Below are 15,153 nucleotides of genomic sequence, written 5' to 3'. Positions count from 1 at the left end.
CGTGTGCATGTGTCTTTATAGCAGCATAATTTATAATCCTTTGGATATATATCCAGTAATGGGATGGCTGGGTCAAATGGTATTTCTAGTTCTAATACCTAAGAATCCAACTTACAAGGGATGTGAAGGACCTCTTCAAGGAGAACTACAAACCACTGCTCAATGAAATAAAAGAGGACACAAACAAATGGAAGAGCATTTCATGCTCATGGATAGGAAGAATCAATATTGTGAAAATGGCCATATTGCCCAAGGTAATTTACAGATTCAATGCCATCCCCATCAAGCTACCAATGACTTTCTTCCCAGAATTGGAAAAAACTACTTTAAAGTTCATATGGAACCAAAAAAGAGCCCGCATTGCCAAGACAATCCTAAGCAAAAAGAACAAAGCTGGAGGCATCACGCTACCTGACTTCAAACTATACTACAAGGCTACAGTAACCAAAACAGCATGGTACTGGTACCAAAACAGAGATATAGACCAATGGAACAGAACAGAGCCCTCAGAAATAATACCACACATCTACAACCATCTGATCTTTGACAAACCTGACAAAAATAAGAAATGGGGAAAGGATGTCCTATTTAATAAATGGTGCTGGGAAAACTGGCCAGCCATATGTAGAAAGCTGAAACTGGATCCCTTCCTTACACCTTATACAAACATTAATGTGAGATGGATTAAAGACTTACATGTTAGACCTAAAACCATAAAAACCCTAGAAGAAAACCTAGGCAATACCATTCAGGACATAGGCATGGGCAAGGACTTCATGGCTAAAACACCAAAAGCAATGGCAACAAAAGCCAAAATTGACAAATGGGATCTAATTAAACTAAAGAGCTTCTACACAGCAAAAGAAACTACCATCAGAGTGAACAGGCAACCTACAGAATGGGAGAAAATTTTTGCAACCTACCCATCTGACAAAGGGCTAATATCCAGAATCTACAAAGAACTTAAACAATTTTACAAGAACAAATCAAACAACCCCATCAAGTGGGCAAAGGACATGAACAGACACTTCTCAAAAGAAGACATTTATGCAGCCAACAAACACATGAAAAAATGCTCATCATCATTGGCCATCAGAGAAATGCAAATCAAAACCATAATGAGATACCATCTCACACCAGTTAGAATGGCGATCATTAAAAAAGTCAGGAAACAACAGGTGTTGGAGAGGATGTGGAGAAACAGGAACACTTTTACACTGTTGGTGGGAGTGTAAACTAGTTCAACTGTTGTGGAAGACAGTGTGGCGATTTTTTTTTTTTTTTTTGAGACAGAGTCTCACTCTGTCTCCCAGACTCGAGTGCAGTGGCATGATCTCAGCTCACTATAAGGTCCACCTCCCAAGTTCATGCCATTCTCCTGCCTCAGCCTCTTGAGTAGCTGGGACTACAGGCACCCACCACCACATCCGGCTAATTTTTTTTGTATTTTTTTAGTAAAGACGGGGTTTCACTGTGTTAACCAGGATGGTCTCCATCTCCTGACCTCGTGATTCACCCGCCTCGGCCTCCCAAAGTGCTGGGATTACAGGTGTGAGCCACCACGCCCGGCCTGGACTCTTCTTTTCATGGCAAAGCTCCTAGAAGAGAGAAAACAAGCTCTAAATAAATGATAGCTATCATTACAATAAGCTGTAGCTAGTTCGATTAACGAATCATCCTAAAATATCTGGACAACATGAAAACATTATTCCTAAAATACTGGTCCCTCACACGCAGCAAGAAAGAAAGAATGAAAGTGATCTAAGATTACAACAAATCGCACTGTGAAAGAATTCTCATGGTGGTCGGGGTTTGTAACATGAAAAGATGGTTTCTTTCCTTTACAATGAAAAGAATTAATGTATTTTCCTTTTTTTAAAGAAAGAAACCTCTAGAAATAACTGACATTTAATATACTTAACACAAAATAAATTGTCAATTTTATTGTTACTGCCCACAAATATGGGAAACTTTAGCCTCCAATCAATGAAGCTAGAGTGCCTAGTTGCAACATATCATAGCTTTCAAGATTCCTCAAAACAGAGAACAGATTTTCATAAGTATATCTGAAAGAAGCTTCTACAGAAATGTGTCTCAGAGAATCCCCCAAGAGGAAATGTCTCACATACACACATAAATAGACAACCTAAAAAAGCACTACGTCTTTTCAAAGAGATGTTAATAGAATAAAATGTAAATTTATCTTAAATAACTAAAAAGCTAGTATAAAATCAACATTTGAGATTCCCAGAATATTTATAATATTTCCAATACAAACTGGTTAGCTTTACAAATAAGTGACAATCCAACTAAATTAAAATTCAAATATGACTAAAATTTACCCATGTTGTCCAAGAAAAATTAATAAACTTCAAATTCCTGAAGCTGGTACTTTATCTGTGAAGCAGTGTTGCATCATAGCTAGGCAGATCACATCTCAGGCCAAGGCCCACACTAGCTACTTTCCAGCTGTCTGACCCTGGCTAAATAAACTCTCAGCTTCATTTCTTTTTCTTTTTTTTATTCTATTTTATTGAGATGGGGTCTCGCTACGTTACCCAGGCTGGTCTCAAACTCCCAAGCTCAAGTGATCCTCCTGCCTCAGCTTCCCACAGTGCTGGGATTACAGATGTGAGCCACCACACCTGGGCAGCTTCACTTTTCTTAAATGGAGATAATAGCTCTTCCATCAGGTCATGGAAAGACTAACTCAAATCGTATCAGGATTCAGCTCATCTCGTGCCTAAAACACATGAAAGCCGATGTATTAACCTTTTCACGGGATCTCCCCGTTCTCACCCTCATGCACTCTACAGCTCTGGCCAAAGCCTTCCACAGGTCATGATTGTTTTTTCTTAGATCTCAATCACGGTTTCTCCTTCATCCTTTCAAGGTAAAGGGTGAATCATCTTCCACCTACAGTAGCCATCTTACCACCACACTCACACATTTAAATCCTTCAATTCCTTTCAAGGCCCAGGAGAAACTTAAATCCTCTCAAGCCCAACACAAACACTACCTCCTCCATGAAGCCCCCTAATTCCTTCAGGTCAATGTTTCTCAGCCCTGGCTCTACCCAATCATGGAGAGAATTTAAAAAAAAAAATTAAACAAAATTACCTGAAGCCTGGGCCTTAGCCCTGCTGTTGGTCTGAGGTGTGGCCTAAGCATCAGGGATGAAGTGACCTCTCCTTGCACTGAGACCCCACGATGCTTCACCAGCCCTTCCCTTGCAGCACTTTGTATAGGATGGTGGAAAAGTTATTGCTGTTTTCACCACTAAAAGTAACGGTCAAAACCGCAGCTACTTTTTACCAACCTGATACCTTATTTTAATCATATACAAATGCATTCAAACTATAAACTTCTGGAAAACAGGATCAGTGCTTGATTTATATATCGCCCTCAAGTTATCACAAGAACAGTAACTTGAATTGCTAGGCTGCCAGCTATCTCTTGAATGCACAGGTAAATAAGCAACATTTCGGTGCCTCTGGAATGTAGGATTCAAATTCATGATTTGAAACAAAAGGTTATCAGTACCCGAATAAATAATCTCCACTTCAACAGCTCAGCTGTTAAGTTCTACTTATATGACTCAGCCAATGCATAAGGGAAGAAATGATTTATCCCAGAAAGAGAGAAAACATCACTAAAATAAAGCTAGTACAGGGCTAAACACTTCAGTGGTCCCTCCCTTCCCACCTCCTACCATTCTAAAACACTTAGAGTTCTCTAAATAGATCAAGCACCCTTCTTCCTCCATGCTTGGAATATACACTGCAATCTTTAACCACATTCCTCATGTGGCTCTTACTTCTCATTCTGGAAACACCTTCCACGATGGAAAGCCTTCCCATAGGTGAAACTCCTGGTTCAATATTCCTCTTCCGTATTCCTTTAGCGTTTGCTATTACTCATATCGCAGCAACTGTCAACAAGAAATTATTGGCCAAGTGCCACGACTCACAGCTATAATCTGAGCTCTTTGGGAAGCCAAGACAGGAGAGGCACTGAGGAGTCTGAGACCACCCTAGACATCATAGTGAAATCTCATCTCTACAAAAAAAAAAAACAAAAAAAACACTTAAAAATTTGCCGGGCATGGTGGCATGAGCCTATAGGCCTAGCTACTCAGGAGGCTGAGGCAGGAAAATCACTTCAGCATGGGAGTTTGAAGTTACAACGAGATATGATAGCACCACTGCACTCCAGCTTAGTAAACAGAGACCCTGTCTCTATAAAATAAATTATTGTTTTGCTTATCTAGTCACCTACAAGTTTCTTAGGGGTGGGGAGGCTCTCATCACTGTAACTATATCATCTTATATAACATATGGTACTTATGGGCCGGGCGCAGTGACTCACGCCTGTAATCCCCACACTTTGGGAGGCCAAGGCAGCTGGATCACCTGAGGTCAGGAGCTCAAGAACAGCCTGGACAACATGGTGAAACTCCATCTCTACTAAAAATACAAAAAATTAGCCGGGCAAGATTGCACCACTGCACTCCAGCCTGAGCAACAAGAGTGAAACTCAGTCTCAAAAAAAATAAAAAAGAAAAACCATAACCTATAGTACTTAGGAAGTGTTCAGTAAATGCTGAAGGAATGAATGAATGAGGAAAAAGGCTTCAGTTTGTTCATCTGTACAAATGAATGAGTTGATAGCTAAGGTCTTCCCCCTTCGTGTTCTATTAAAATGAAGGATCAATGTATAATACTTGGATTCATGTGTGGTGTAGAATAGAATAATTTCTTTTTTTGTTGTTGGTTTTTGTTCTGTTTTTGGTTTTTTTTTTTTTGGTAGACAGGGTCTCACTCTGTTGCCCAGGCTACAGTGCAGTAATGTGATCATGGCTCAATGCAGCCTCAACCTCCAGGGCTCAAGCAATCCTCCCACCTCAGCCTCCCAAGTAGCTGGGACTACAGGCACATGCCACCACGCCCAGCTAATTTTTGTATTCTTTGTGTAGAGGTGAGGTTTCGCTATGATGTATTTTTTGTATAGATGGGGTTTTGCCATGTTGCCCAGGCTGGTCTCAAACTCCTGGGCTCAAGCAATCCACCTGCCTCAGCCTCCCAAACTGCTGGGATTACAGGTGTGAGCCACCATGCCCAGCTGCATAATTTCTAAATAATATCGTAAGTTACTACTACTATACAAATTTTATTTTATACATCATTTTGATATTTAAGCTTAAGGACAGTAAATTGTTGTTACACTGTTTATTATGATTAGAGAAATTTCTCTTCACAAAGCATTAAGTGGTCACTGACAACCCTAATTTGAATAGAAGGTAACACATGATCTTACATAAAGAACTGCAGGTAATCAATAACTTTTGATAAATGAATACTAAAGAAATTTTTACGTTTTGATGCCTAAATGGTACCTCCTATTTTATAGATACTAAGAAAAATTTCAACCCAGAATAGAATGAATATTAGAGGACATATGTGTAAGGTCCATTCTTCAGCTTCTGGCCCAAATCTACTTACAATCTCAAATAGAGCTTTTTTTTTTTTAAGTCATCTCCACAATGAAGATGTGCAAAAGTGAGATGTAGCTTCGGAATGATTATTTTCTTTTAGCCTCTCCAGGCAATGATGTCCAACGCACTGGTAAACCATTTTAAATAAAATAATGAAGTATTTTTGTGAAGACTTGGCTCAGAATTAACTGGGAAGCTATCACTTTCCTAACTGCAACCATTTCTTGTACTAACAGAGGACTAAGCTACCCAAACTATTTAAACTATACATATTTATTTGGAAAAGTTTTGTTTGATTACAACAAAGCTGAGTCATTTAGATACATTAATTATATACATTAATGATTAAATTCCTTGATAATTAGGTAGAATTGTATATAGTAATTATTCCAATTTTACTCTCAAAAGCAAAATATACAATGTAATCCTTGCTATTTTTAAACAAGCCAAAATAATCTTCAAGTTTTTCCTTTTCACTCTGATAGCATTCTCCATCAGTAACTTGCATTAATGTTGTAGCTTTGAGGTGCCGCATATCATTTCACATCACCAGCACACAATAGTGTATCAAGAGAAATCAGCTCTGAATCTTACTCTATAACAATGTGCAATTGCCTTGGTCTTGGATCCTTTAAGAAATACCAAAGGGAAAACTCAAAAAAGTCCTTTCAATAAACCAGATGCTAGATTTGCTCAATGACCTGACCAACCAGGAAGTAATACAAGTTTTGCTATCCTGTTTTAAAAAATAATAATAATAATAACAGACATGAGATTTTCAAGAAATCAGGGAGGAGACTTAAAGGTATCTTAATAAAAGTATTTTCTCTTCAGTGCCTTTTAAAAAATGTCACTGCATCAGGATTAGTAAGAATATCTGGATGCAAGGACACCAGGTTACAAGTACACTAAAGAATGGTAAGGTCAGAGAAGTGTTTCCTGCCTTTAAAGTTCCTGAAAATAGAGGCTGGGCGTGGTGACTCACACCTGTAATCCCAGCATTTTGGGAGGCCGAGGCGGGCGGATTGCCTGAGGTCAGGAGTTCGAGACCAGCCTGACCAACATGGTGAAACCCTGTCTCTACTAAAAATACAAAAATTAGCTGGGCGAGGTAGCGCGCCCCTGTAATCCCAGCTACTCAGGAGGCTGAGGCAGGAGAATAGCTTGAACCTGGGAGGCGGAGGTTGCAGTGAGCCCGAAATCCCGCCACTGCACTCCAGCCTGGGCGACAGAGCGAGACTCCATCTCAAAAAAAAGGAAAGAAAAAAGTTCCTGAAAATATAAAGTTGCTTAGATATACAGCAGGCATATCGTTTCAAAACCAAATACACTAAAGCAGATGAGAACACAACCGTGACCAAGTAGTTGGGAGAAAGATGGATTTTAATGCAAAGTTGTTTTGTTTTTACGCATAAAGGTACTTCTCGCTGTGCTTGAGTGCAGAAAGGTGTGGTTCTTCCTAAGGTTGATTACATAAAGCAAGATTCCAAAAACCAAGAAAAGTGCTTTGCAAACACAGTAACTAGAACTGGCTGAAGCTTCCTGCGTCCAGTCCCATGCTCAAAGATCAGAACAAGCAACTTTATCCACCACTTTAATAAGATGATTCAAAAAAGTTGAAGTCTTCTGAAGAAAGCCATGCTTGAAAACTTGCTCCGCTTCTTGGAGAACGCCTAAAGCCCTAAAGGTCTCTAATTATTCTCCAAAGTCTGCAGCCCAGGCTGCATTTTACGCATTTATTAGATTACAAAACCACGGGGACTCTTCACTCAAAAGCAAAAACACATCCGGAAAGAGGAAAAACTCCACGGCCAATGTAAACCCCCTACACCACCAACCGCCCACGTCGTACCCCAGGCTGCAACGAGGCCTGCACTCACCCACCGCTCGCCCGGGAAACCCAGACCCAGGTGTTTCAGAATCAGAAGCACGGCAAGCTCGTTCGCTCTCACGGGCAAGAATCTTAAACCCCAACTTCAGAGATACCCATGCACGCTGGGCGCTGCCATTTTGACAGAAAGCGGGCCTGCCCCAGAGGCCCCTAAGCAGGTCGCCCTGAGCAGAGCCGGAGTAGCACAGAACCCCTGTCTCATCACCTCCACACCCAGACGTCGCATCCCCCGGCCTGAGGAATACCAAGAATCCCCACCCTGCCGACCAGGATCGGGCGAAGTCAAGTCACCCTTGAAATCCCGCAAGGCCTCTCAGGCAGCGCCGAGGGCGGCCGCAGCCAGCGTGGGCGGGGCATCCGCAGTCAGGGGCGGGGCGTCGGTGTGGCGGCCTTCGGTAACCAGGGCAACGCGGCCTCCTGAAGGTAGGAAGGGGCGCTGCGCCCCGAAACACAAATGTCTCCGCCAAGACCCCGGATGGTTCGCAAAGGCTCCCCGTGATGCAACTGCACGTCCCTCGAATGCCCGGGCCTCCGATATCCGTCCCCCAGAAGCTTGGATGGATGCACAGGCGGCCGGGCCTCTTATTTCCCCGCCCTCCCGCCGCGTGAAGCGGCTGCTGGGTCCCGAGCCTCCCGGCAGGGGCGGGGTCGGGGCGGGGCGGGGCGGAGGCATCTCCCTCTCCGCACCGCCCCCTTAGCTGTCCCGAGCCTTGCCTGCGCCCGCCCCCGAAGCGGCGCTGGACGCCCGGCGCCGTCGGCGGTCCTCAGGGCTGCCCGCTTAGGCTTAGGCCCGGCCCGCTGTCAAGGCCGAGCCGCTGCATTTTATTTCGTTCGTGGTTTCTGCACAGGCTGGAGTTCCGTGGGTTGGGTCGTACTTGGGACCTCGGCGAAGAGGACCCGTTTATTTTTTTCTTTCCAAGATGGCAGCCTCCAGTCGCGCACAAGTGTTAGATCTGTACCGGGCGATGCTGAGAGAGAGCAAGCGTTTCAGCGCCTACAATTACAGGTGACCCAGCGGGCACCGGGGGCCGGGGGCGGGGGACCGGGGGTGCGGGCTGACGCGGAATGTCCCCGGGAACTGGGAGCCACCGTGGTACGCCAGCGGCCGCGAGGCACGGACCGGGCTCCGCCATCGAAATGCGTGCTCCTGCCTACAGGTGTGGCCTCTGAGACTTCGGGGAGGAGCCCTTTCTACCAGGGGAGACGTTCATGTCTTGTGACGTTTTCCCCCTAAAGGCTATCTTGGTAGTTCTAGGAGCATGATTAGTGTTATGTTTCTGCAGAAGAGAAAAAAAGGATGGAAATCAGCCATTGGTGAAGTTAAGGCCAGTGTGCTGCACATGTAAAACTTCCCTTGAGCATTGGAAGAGTTGAGAGTGGAAGTGGCCAGTGAGTAGCACACAGCGACAAAGCTGAAGGCACACTCTAACACCTCCCTAAAATTTCCTAGGTGTCGTAATGAGTTCTTTTGGTTGCAAGAATCCATTCTATTTAGGGTATGGTGGAAATGCGTAGCGGTAAAGGCAAAAGGGTCTCACAAGCTTTGGAGCTGAAACCTCAGTTTCTCCTGGCTCACCAGACAGAGATCCCGCTTACTGGACCTTGACAGCAGGATACTGAGGGCCTAAACTCTTACATCTTTAGTATAACACATTCACTGTTTCTCATGCCTCCCCACTCTCCTATTTGCCTATGAGTCTTTTAGCGTTACTCTTTGTATGTTTTTTCTAATTCAGAGCCTCTGCTTTCACAGTGTTGCTGGTTCTGACCCATCATTTTCTTATGAATTCTCTCTCTGCATTTTTTTTAGATTTGTTTTTTGTTTTGTTTTGTTTTTACTAACTACCTGTCCCTCTCTGAGTTTGAGCCATATTCCCATGAGAAAGAATCTGGTTTGATCATCTCATCTCTTTACCCCAAGCCTCACTTAGGTGACTGGCCAGACTGTGGATTGGATGTCATAAGAGCAGAGCCTACCCTTGGAACATACCTGGTTAGGTAGGCGCTCCCTCCGGCAGGTGTGTGAGCTGGCAGGCCCTGAGATGGGTCTGCCCAGTACAACCTCTGTCAGAGGACAGGAACAGTAAGCCTCTTAAGCAATGACTCTCAAATTTTTAGAAACCCGCCTGGAAAGTATACTCATCCTGCAAATTTGTAAACAGCATCTGGGTCATACCACTGAGATTGTATCCACCCAGTTAAGTGGTTAAATTTCATGGGAGAGAATGATTTTACTTAATGACTTTGACTTTGGAGAATAAAGAGTGTAATAATAGGCATACTGGTGGAATTTTAGCAAGAATTAACCAAACACGTAGCACCAAGTACTTAACCAAGTCTGTTGAGGAAACACATGAAATATGCAATATAAATAAATAGAAACCATTTGATTCCACCATAGTCTGGAGTAAGATAGTTTGTCATTAAAGCTTACTCAGGATACACAAGGACTTGGAATCAGCAGGCAATTCACACACTAAAGAAAGTGGCAGGGAGAGGGTATATGTGAGAGCATGTAAGAAAGTCAAGGTGGAGCCCTCGAAAACTGTAACTTGGACAAGTCACTCAATCTCTGTATTTCAGTTTTCTTGTTTATGAAATAGACTGTTGGACTAGACAATCTCTAAGGACCCTTCCATTTCTGAAATTCTCTTTGGAAATGATTTATGAGCAAATGAGGCCCAAGTGTTTTCAAATGAGTAATTGCCAACTGAACAGGAAAATCATTCACGAAACTCAACAGGAAAATCATTCAAACTTTAGGAAAATCATTCAAGGCTGTACCTGAAAGGCAGAAAATTGAAAATGGGTTTCAGTATGGGCAACTGTAAGATCATATGCATTCAGAAAACAATTGGTCAAATTATACCTTAAGCATATACTTTTAAGCTAAACTTATTATCTAAATATAAATATATTATCCAAAGGAGCCTGATAATCATTTTATACTGTTGCCTGAGATCATAGACCTAAAAACCTAGATTTCTGCTACTATTACCTCCCTAGATAAACTTGCTTGTTATAAAACTATGTCCTTCTTTTACATTAAGGCTGTGTGTCTTGTGAATTTCAAGAACAGTCTCTTCCCTCCTCTCTAATCTCAGCAGCTATTCGTCACTGATGGCAAATCAATAGCAACACAACATCCACTATCAATTCTGTGTGCCACTGCTATCTTATGTTCTTCACGTCCATTAACACATTTGTTCCGACAATAATCTTGTGATTATTTGTATTACCCTGTAAGGCAACTGCGGCACAGGAAGCTTAAGTTACCTATGAAAACTAACACAGGGAGTGCTGAATAAGCAATCAAAAGCAGACTAGTAAACATTTTTTAATGACCTGTGAATTGTGCCTAAAGTAATTGGAGTAGTGAAATAAATACTTTGGAACTCTCTCACAAGACCTATAATATAGGCCACGTTTTGATAGCAGGAGCCCTGTCTGCCCCTCCAGTCTCAGCCTAAGTCCCACATGTGCATCCTGTCCTCTGTCATCATCAGTTGCAGTTTCCTAAATGTGCCACGTCCTGTTGGGCCTCCAGGCCTTTGCAAATACTGTTCTATCCAGCAGGCCCTTTATCACTCCTGTCTGGAGCGCCCCCTCTTCCTTCAAGATTCAGCTCAATTGTCACCTTCTCTGAACAAAAATTTTCCCAACTCTGTTCATCCCACAGCCTCCACTCCCATCCCTCCTGCCAGCCAAACAGGTCTCATTGCTGTGTGTCATTCTTTTACCTCAGTGCTTCTACAGAACTTCTCTGAAGCATACTTTGCCCAGTGCTATACCACAGCTATCCCCAACCTTCTTGGCACCAGGAACCAATTTCGTGGAAGACAGTTTTTCCATGGACCGGGTCAAGGGAGGGGATAGTTTCGGGATGAAACTCTTCCACCTCAGATCATCAGGCATTAGATTCTCATAAGGAACATGCAACCTAGATCACTTGCATGTGCAGTTCGCAATAGTTGCACCTATGAGAATCTAATGCCGCCGCTGATCTGACAGGAGATGGAGCTCACGCCATAATGCGCACTCACCCACCGCTCAACTGCTGTGTGGCCCGGTTCCTAACAGGCCTCGGACCAGTACTGATAGGTCTATGGCCCCGGGGTTGGGGACCCCTGCTATACCAGGCCCTGGAGAGAGAAAGATGAGATTTTTTAACTAAGCTAGGCACCTGTTATCAATGGCTTTACAGGCCTATGTGGGACACAGGTACAGAGATAGTTGTCACAGACTGGGTTAAGTGCTGTGACAGAAGGATGCACAAGGTGTAGAATCTAGAAGGCCTCCCAAGGGGTGACGCTGGATCAAAGGCATGAAGCAGTGTGGTGTGGTCAGGCAGGCAAACAGCACAGCACTGCCAGAGAGGTAAGTATGATGCGGGGGGGTGACAGGAAGGCACTGAGGTTGGAGAGGGCCACTGATTTGAGGGCCTGGGGGCCTTGCTGAGGACCCTGGACTTTACCCTTAGCTCACAGGCAGCCACTAACCTGATATGACCAGATTTGCATTTTTTGATAGATCACTCTGGCAGCAGTGTAGAAGATGATTTTGAGGGGTCAAGGACATCAAATGGGAGTTTATTACAGCAGTGCAGAGTAGAGATAAGGATGCTAGTAAGGACAGGAATAGTGGAAGATAGAGAAGAATGTTGTATTTGATAAATCATTAGAAGGGAAAATTGTTAGAACTCGAATGATTGGATTGAGGACTAAGGAAGAAGAGAATCCAAGCAGAGTCTAGAATGGCATCCAGGTTTCTGGTTAAGCTAAAGCAGAGAGAGGGTGAATTTAAACTTGCACCATTAACTGACTTAGGTAATACAGAACTAGCTGGTCTTGTGGAGAGAGGGTTTTTTAGTTCCTATTTAGGGTATCTTGGGTGTAAATTTCCCCTGGGATGCCCAGCAGAGGTAGTTAATCATAGGGCTCTGAAGCTCAAAGGAGTGATCAGCACTGCAATAGTTAGCACCACCGACTCTGTGACCCCAAGCAAGTCACATCACTCTCTGTTCTGTAGTTTCTTTATAAAATGAGAGTCATAACTGATCCATCTCACACAGTGTAAAAGGGTCCTGAGACCAATAAGTTTAAGAACCACATTCTTTTTTTTTTTTTTTTTTTTTTTTTCCAGTTGAAATCTTGCCCTTGTTGCCCAGGCTGGAGTGCAATGGCACGATCTTAGCTCACTGCAACCTCCACCTCCCAGGTTCAAGCGATTCTCCTGCCTCAGCCTCCCGAGTAGCTGGGATTACAGGCATGTGCCACCACGCCTGGCTAATTTTTATATTTTTAGTAGAGGTGGGGTTTCACCATGTTGGCCAGGCTGGGCTTGAACTCCTGACCTAAAGTGATCCGCCCACCTCAGCCTCCCAAAGTGCTGGGATTACAGGCATGAGCCACCGCGCCTGGCCAAGAACCACATTCTTAAACTTTGTCTTCTTGGCTCTTCTTCGGCCAACTCCTTCAATTTTGCTGCTCCCTAGAATAGCATCCGTAGCCACTAATTTTCTCACCTTAAGCTAGGATTTCTCAATCTTGGCATGACCAACCTTTTGGGCCAGCTAATTCTTTTTTTTTTTTTTTTTTTTTGAGACGGAGTCTCGCTTTTTCACCCAGGCTGGAGTGCAGTGGCTCAATCTCAGCTCACTGCAAGCTCCGCCTCCCGGGTTCACGCCATTCTCCTGCCTCAGCCTCTCCCAGTAGCTGGGACTACAGGCGCCCGCCACCACGCCCGGCTAATTTTTTGTACTTTTAGTAGAGACTGGGTTTCACCGTGGTCTTGATCTCCTGACCTCGTGATCCGCCCACCTCGGCCTCCCAAAGTGCTGGGATTACAAGCGTGAGCCACCGCGCCCGGCCTGGGCCAGTTAATTCTTTGTTAATGGGGGCTGTAGTCAGCACTACTGTTGTGAGTTAATACACGTCAAGTACTTAGGATAGTCCCTGGTGCAGAATAGGTACTTGATAAGTGGAATTATCATCATAAGTCAAATTAAAACCTAGATATTAGATGAATTATCTAGGAATACTATTTAGGTTAGTAGTTCTCATACCGGGGTGATTTTATTTGACAATATCTGAAGACATTTTTGGTTGCCACAACTTAGAAAGGGGGTGCTAGGCATCTGAGGCCAGAGATGCACAGGGGACAGCCCCCATTAACAAAGAATTCGCTGGCCCAAAAGGTTGGTCATGCCAAGATTGAGAAATCCTAGTTTAAGGTGAGAAAATGAGTGAGCTACAGATGCTATTCTAGGGAACATCAAAATTGAAGGAGTTGGCTGAAGAAGAGCCAAGAAGACAAGGTTTAAGAATGTGCTTCTTCAACTTAACTGGTCTTAGGCCTTTTACGTTCTTAAATATTACTGAGGACCCCAAAAAGCTTTTGTTTATGTGGGACACATTTATCATATTAGAAAAAAAAAGCTTTTAAAAACACCTATTTTAAAATGACTAAATCCAATATGTTAAATAACACTTTCATGAAGAATAACCATTTTTCCTCCCCCTAAATCAGCAGATTGATAGTTTGACACTAGTGCAAGTCTCTTTCATGTTTGGCTTAATAGAAGACAACTGGGTGCTTATATTTGTTGCTACCTGCAATTTGTTGCTATATCACATATCACTTAGTGTCTAGTAATTTCCCCTGTATACTCATAAGAGAATGCAGATGTCTTCTGATAACTATGAAAATAGTTTTCCTGGTGGATCCCCTGAAAGGTCTCAGAGACCCCCGCCATGGTCCCTTGGCTAACTACTGTAGGGTTTAAGAAATGGGAGGAGACCAAGTAAAAAGTAGTGTTGCAGAAGTCAAGATAGTCGTATGTTTGGGGAAGGTAGCTGTGGTCAGCAGGGTGGCTTGTCTAAGCAATATCCAGTTCATAAAGAGGGCAATGTAGAGACCTCTGGTACCATTACTAGAGCTGCATTGTTAGTCAAGTGGTTATGGCAGAACCCAGATTGTGGGGGTTGAGACATGAATCAGAAGTGTGTAAATTGCTACCAGGGATAGAGATACCCCCTCCACCTCCTACTGGAATTTTGGTAATAAAACATGAGAGTAGATAACCGATAGAGCAGGACCCCACAAGAGGTGAAAAGTGGTACCTGAGAGCACCGCTGGTGGGGTTGGTCTTGGACAGAATGAACGGTATTTCATTTTATGTGAGTGGAATGAAGAAGAGGGCAAGCTGGAGTATGAGAGGGTGGAAAGTTGAGTTTATTTGTGCCAAGCCTGACAGCCAGTTTCTGGGTTAAGCAGGAGATAAGCAGATGTTGAGGAAGCACCTGTTCCTACCTTTGTTAGGGCACATATCACACATACACGGTTAGCAGAAATTCTGTCATCTCTATTCCTAGTGCTTAGCATAGTACCTATGTAGCAAGTTGGTGCAAAAGTAATTGTGGTTTTGGGCCATGAATTTTAAATTATTATAACTAGGATCAAATATATCTTTATTAATCAAAATAGGAACTATTACAATCAACACGTTTTTGCCAACAAGAAATAAGTTTATTCCTGTGGCGTAAAAATCCGTGCTTCGGGATTCTACAAACTCTTGGAAAGCGTTTTCTTCATCCTGCTAGTCAAGGGAGCGTTTTCCCTGCAAAAAGTTGTCGAGATGCTTGAAGAAGTGGAAGTTGGTTAGCGGGAAGTCAGATGAATATGGTGGATGAGGCCAATTTGTTCAACTTGTGAAGCGTTGGTTTTGTGACGTGCAGTCAAGGGTCGTTATGGAGACAATTGGGCCGTT

At 43.4% G+C, this 15,153-nt stretch overlaps 2 protein-coding genes across 4 annotated transcripts in view; one reads left to right on the top strand and one right to left on the bottom strand.

Moving 5' to 3' along the window:
- The window catches only part of FARS2 (phenylalanyl-tRNA synthetase 2, mitochondrial), a 512,610-nt gene extending 505,079 nt beyond the window's left edge, over window positions 1–7,531 (bottom strand). Inside the window, exon 1 of the mRNA XM_030817258.1 lies at window positions 7,375–7,531. The gene's annotated coding sequence lies outside the window, so the exon portion shown is untranslated. The remainder of the gene's footprint in view (window positions 1–7,374) is intronic.
- A 559-nt stretch (window positions 7,532–8,090) lies between these two features.
- Window positions 8,091–15,153, top strand: part of LYRM4 (LYR motif containing 4) — a 150,690-nt gene continuing 143,627 nt past the window's right edge. For all 3 annotated transcript variants that reach the window (XM_003272232.4, XM_030817260.1, XM_004088726.2), the window contains exon 1: window positions 8,091–8,391. In XM_003272232.4, coding sequence (XP_003272280.1) covers window positions 8,306–8,391 — 86 coding nt within the window. In that variant the 5' untranslated portion in view covers window positions 8,091–8,305. The remainder of the gene's footprint in view (window positions 8,392–15,153) is intronic.

Source organism: Nomascus leucogenys, chromosome 8 (genome assembly GCF_006542625.1).
Source record: "Nomascus leucogenys isolate Asia chromosome 8, Asia_NLE_v1, whole genome shotgun sequence".
In the NCBI taxonomy this organism is placed as follows: domain Eukaryota; kingdom Metazoa; phylum Chordata; class Mammalia; order Primates; family Hylobatidae; genus Nomascus; species Nomascus leucogenys.
The sequence above is the reverse complement of the archived record's forward strand: the minus strand, read 5'-3'. Positions and strand labels throughout refer to the sequence as shown.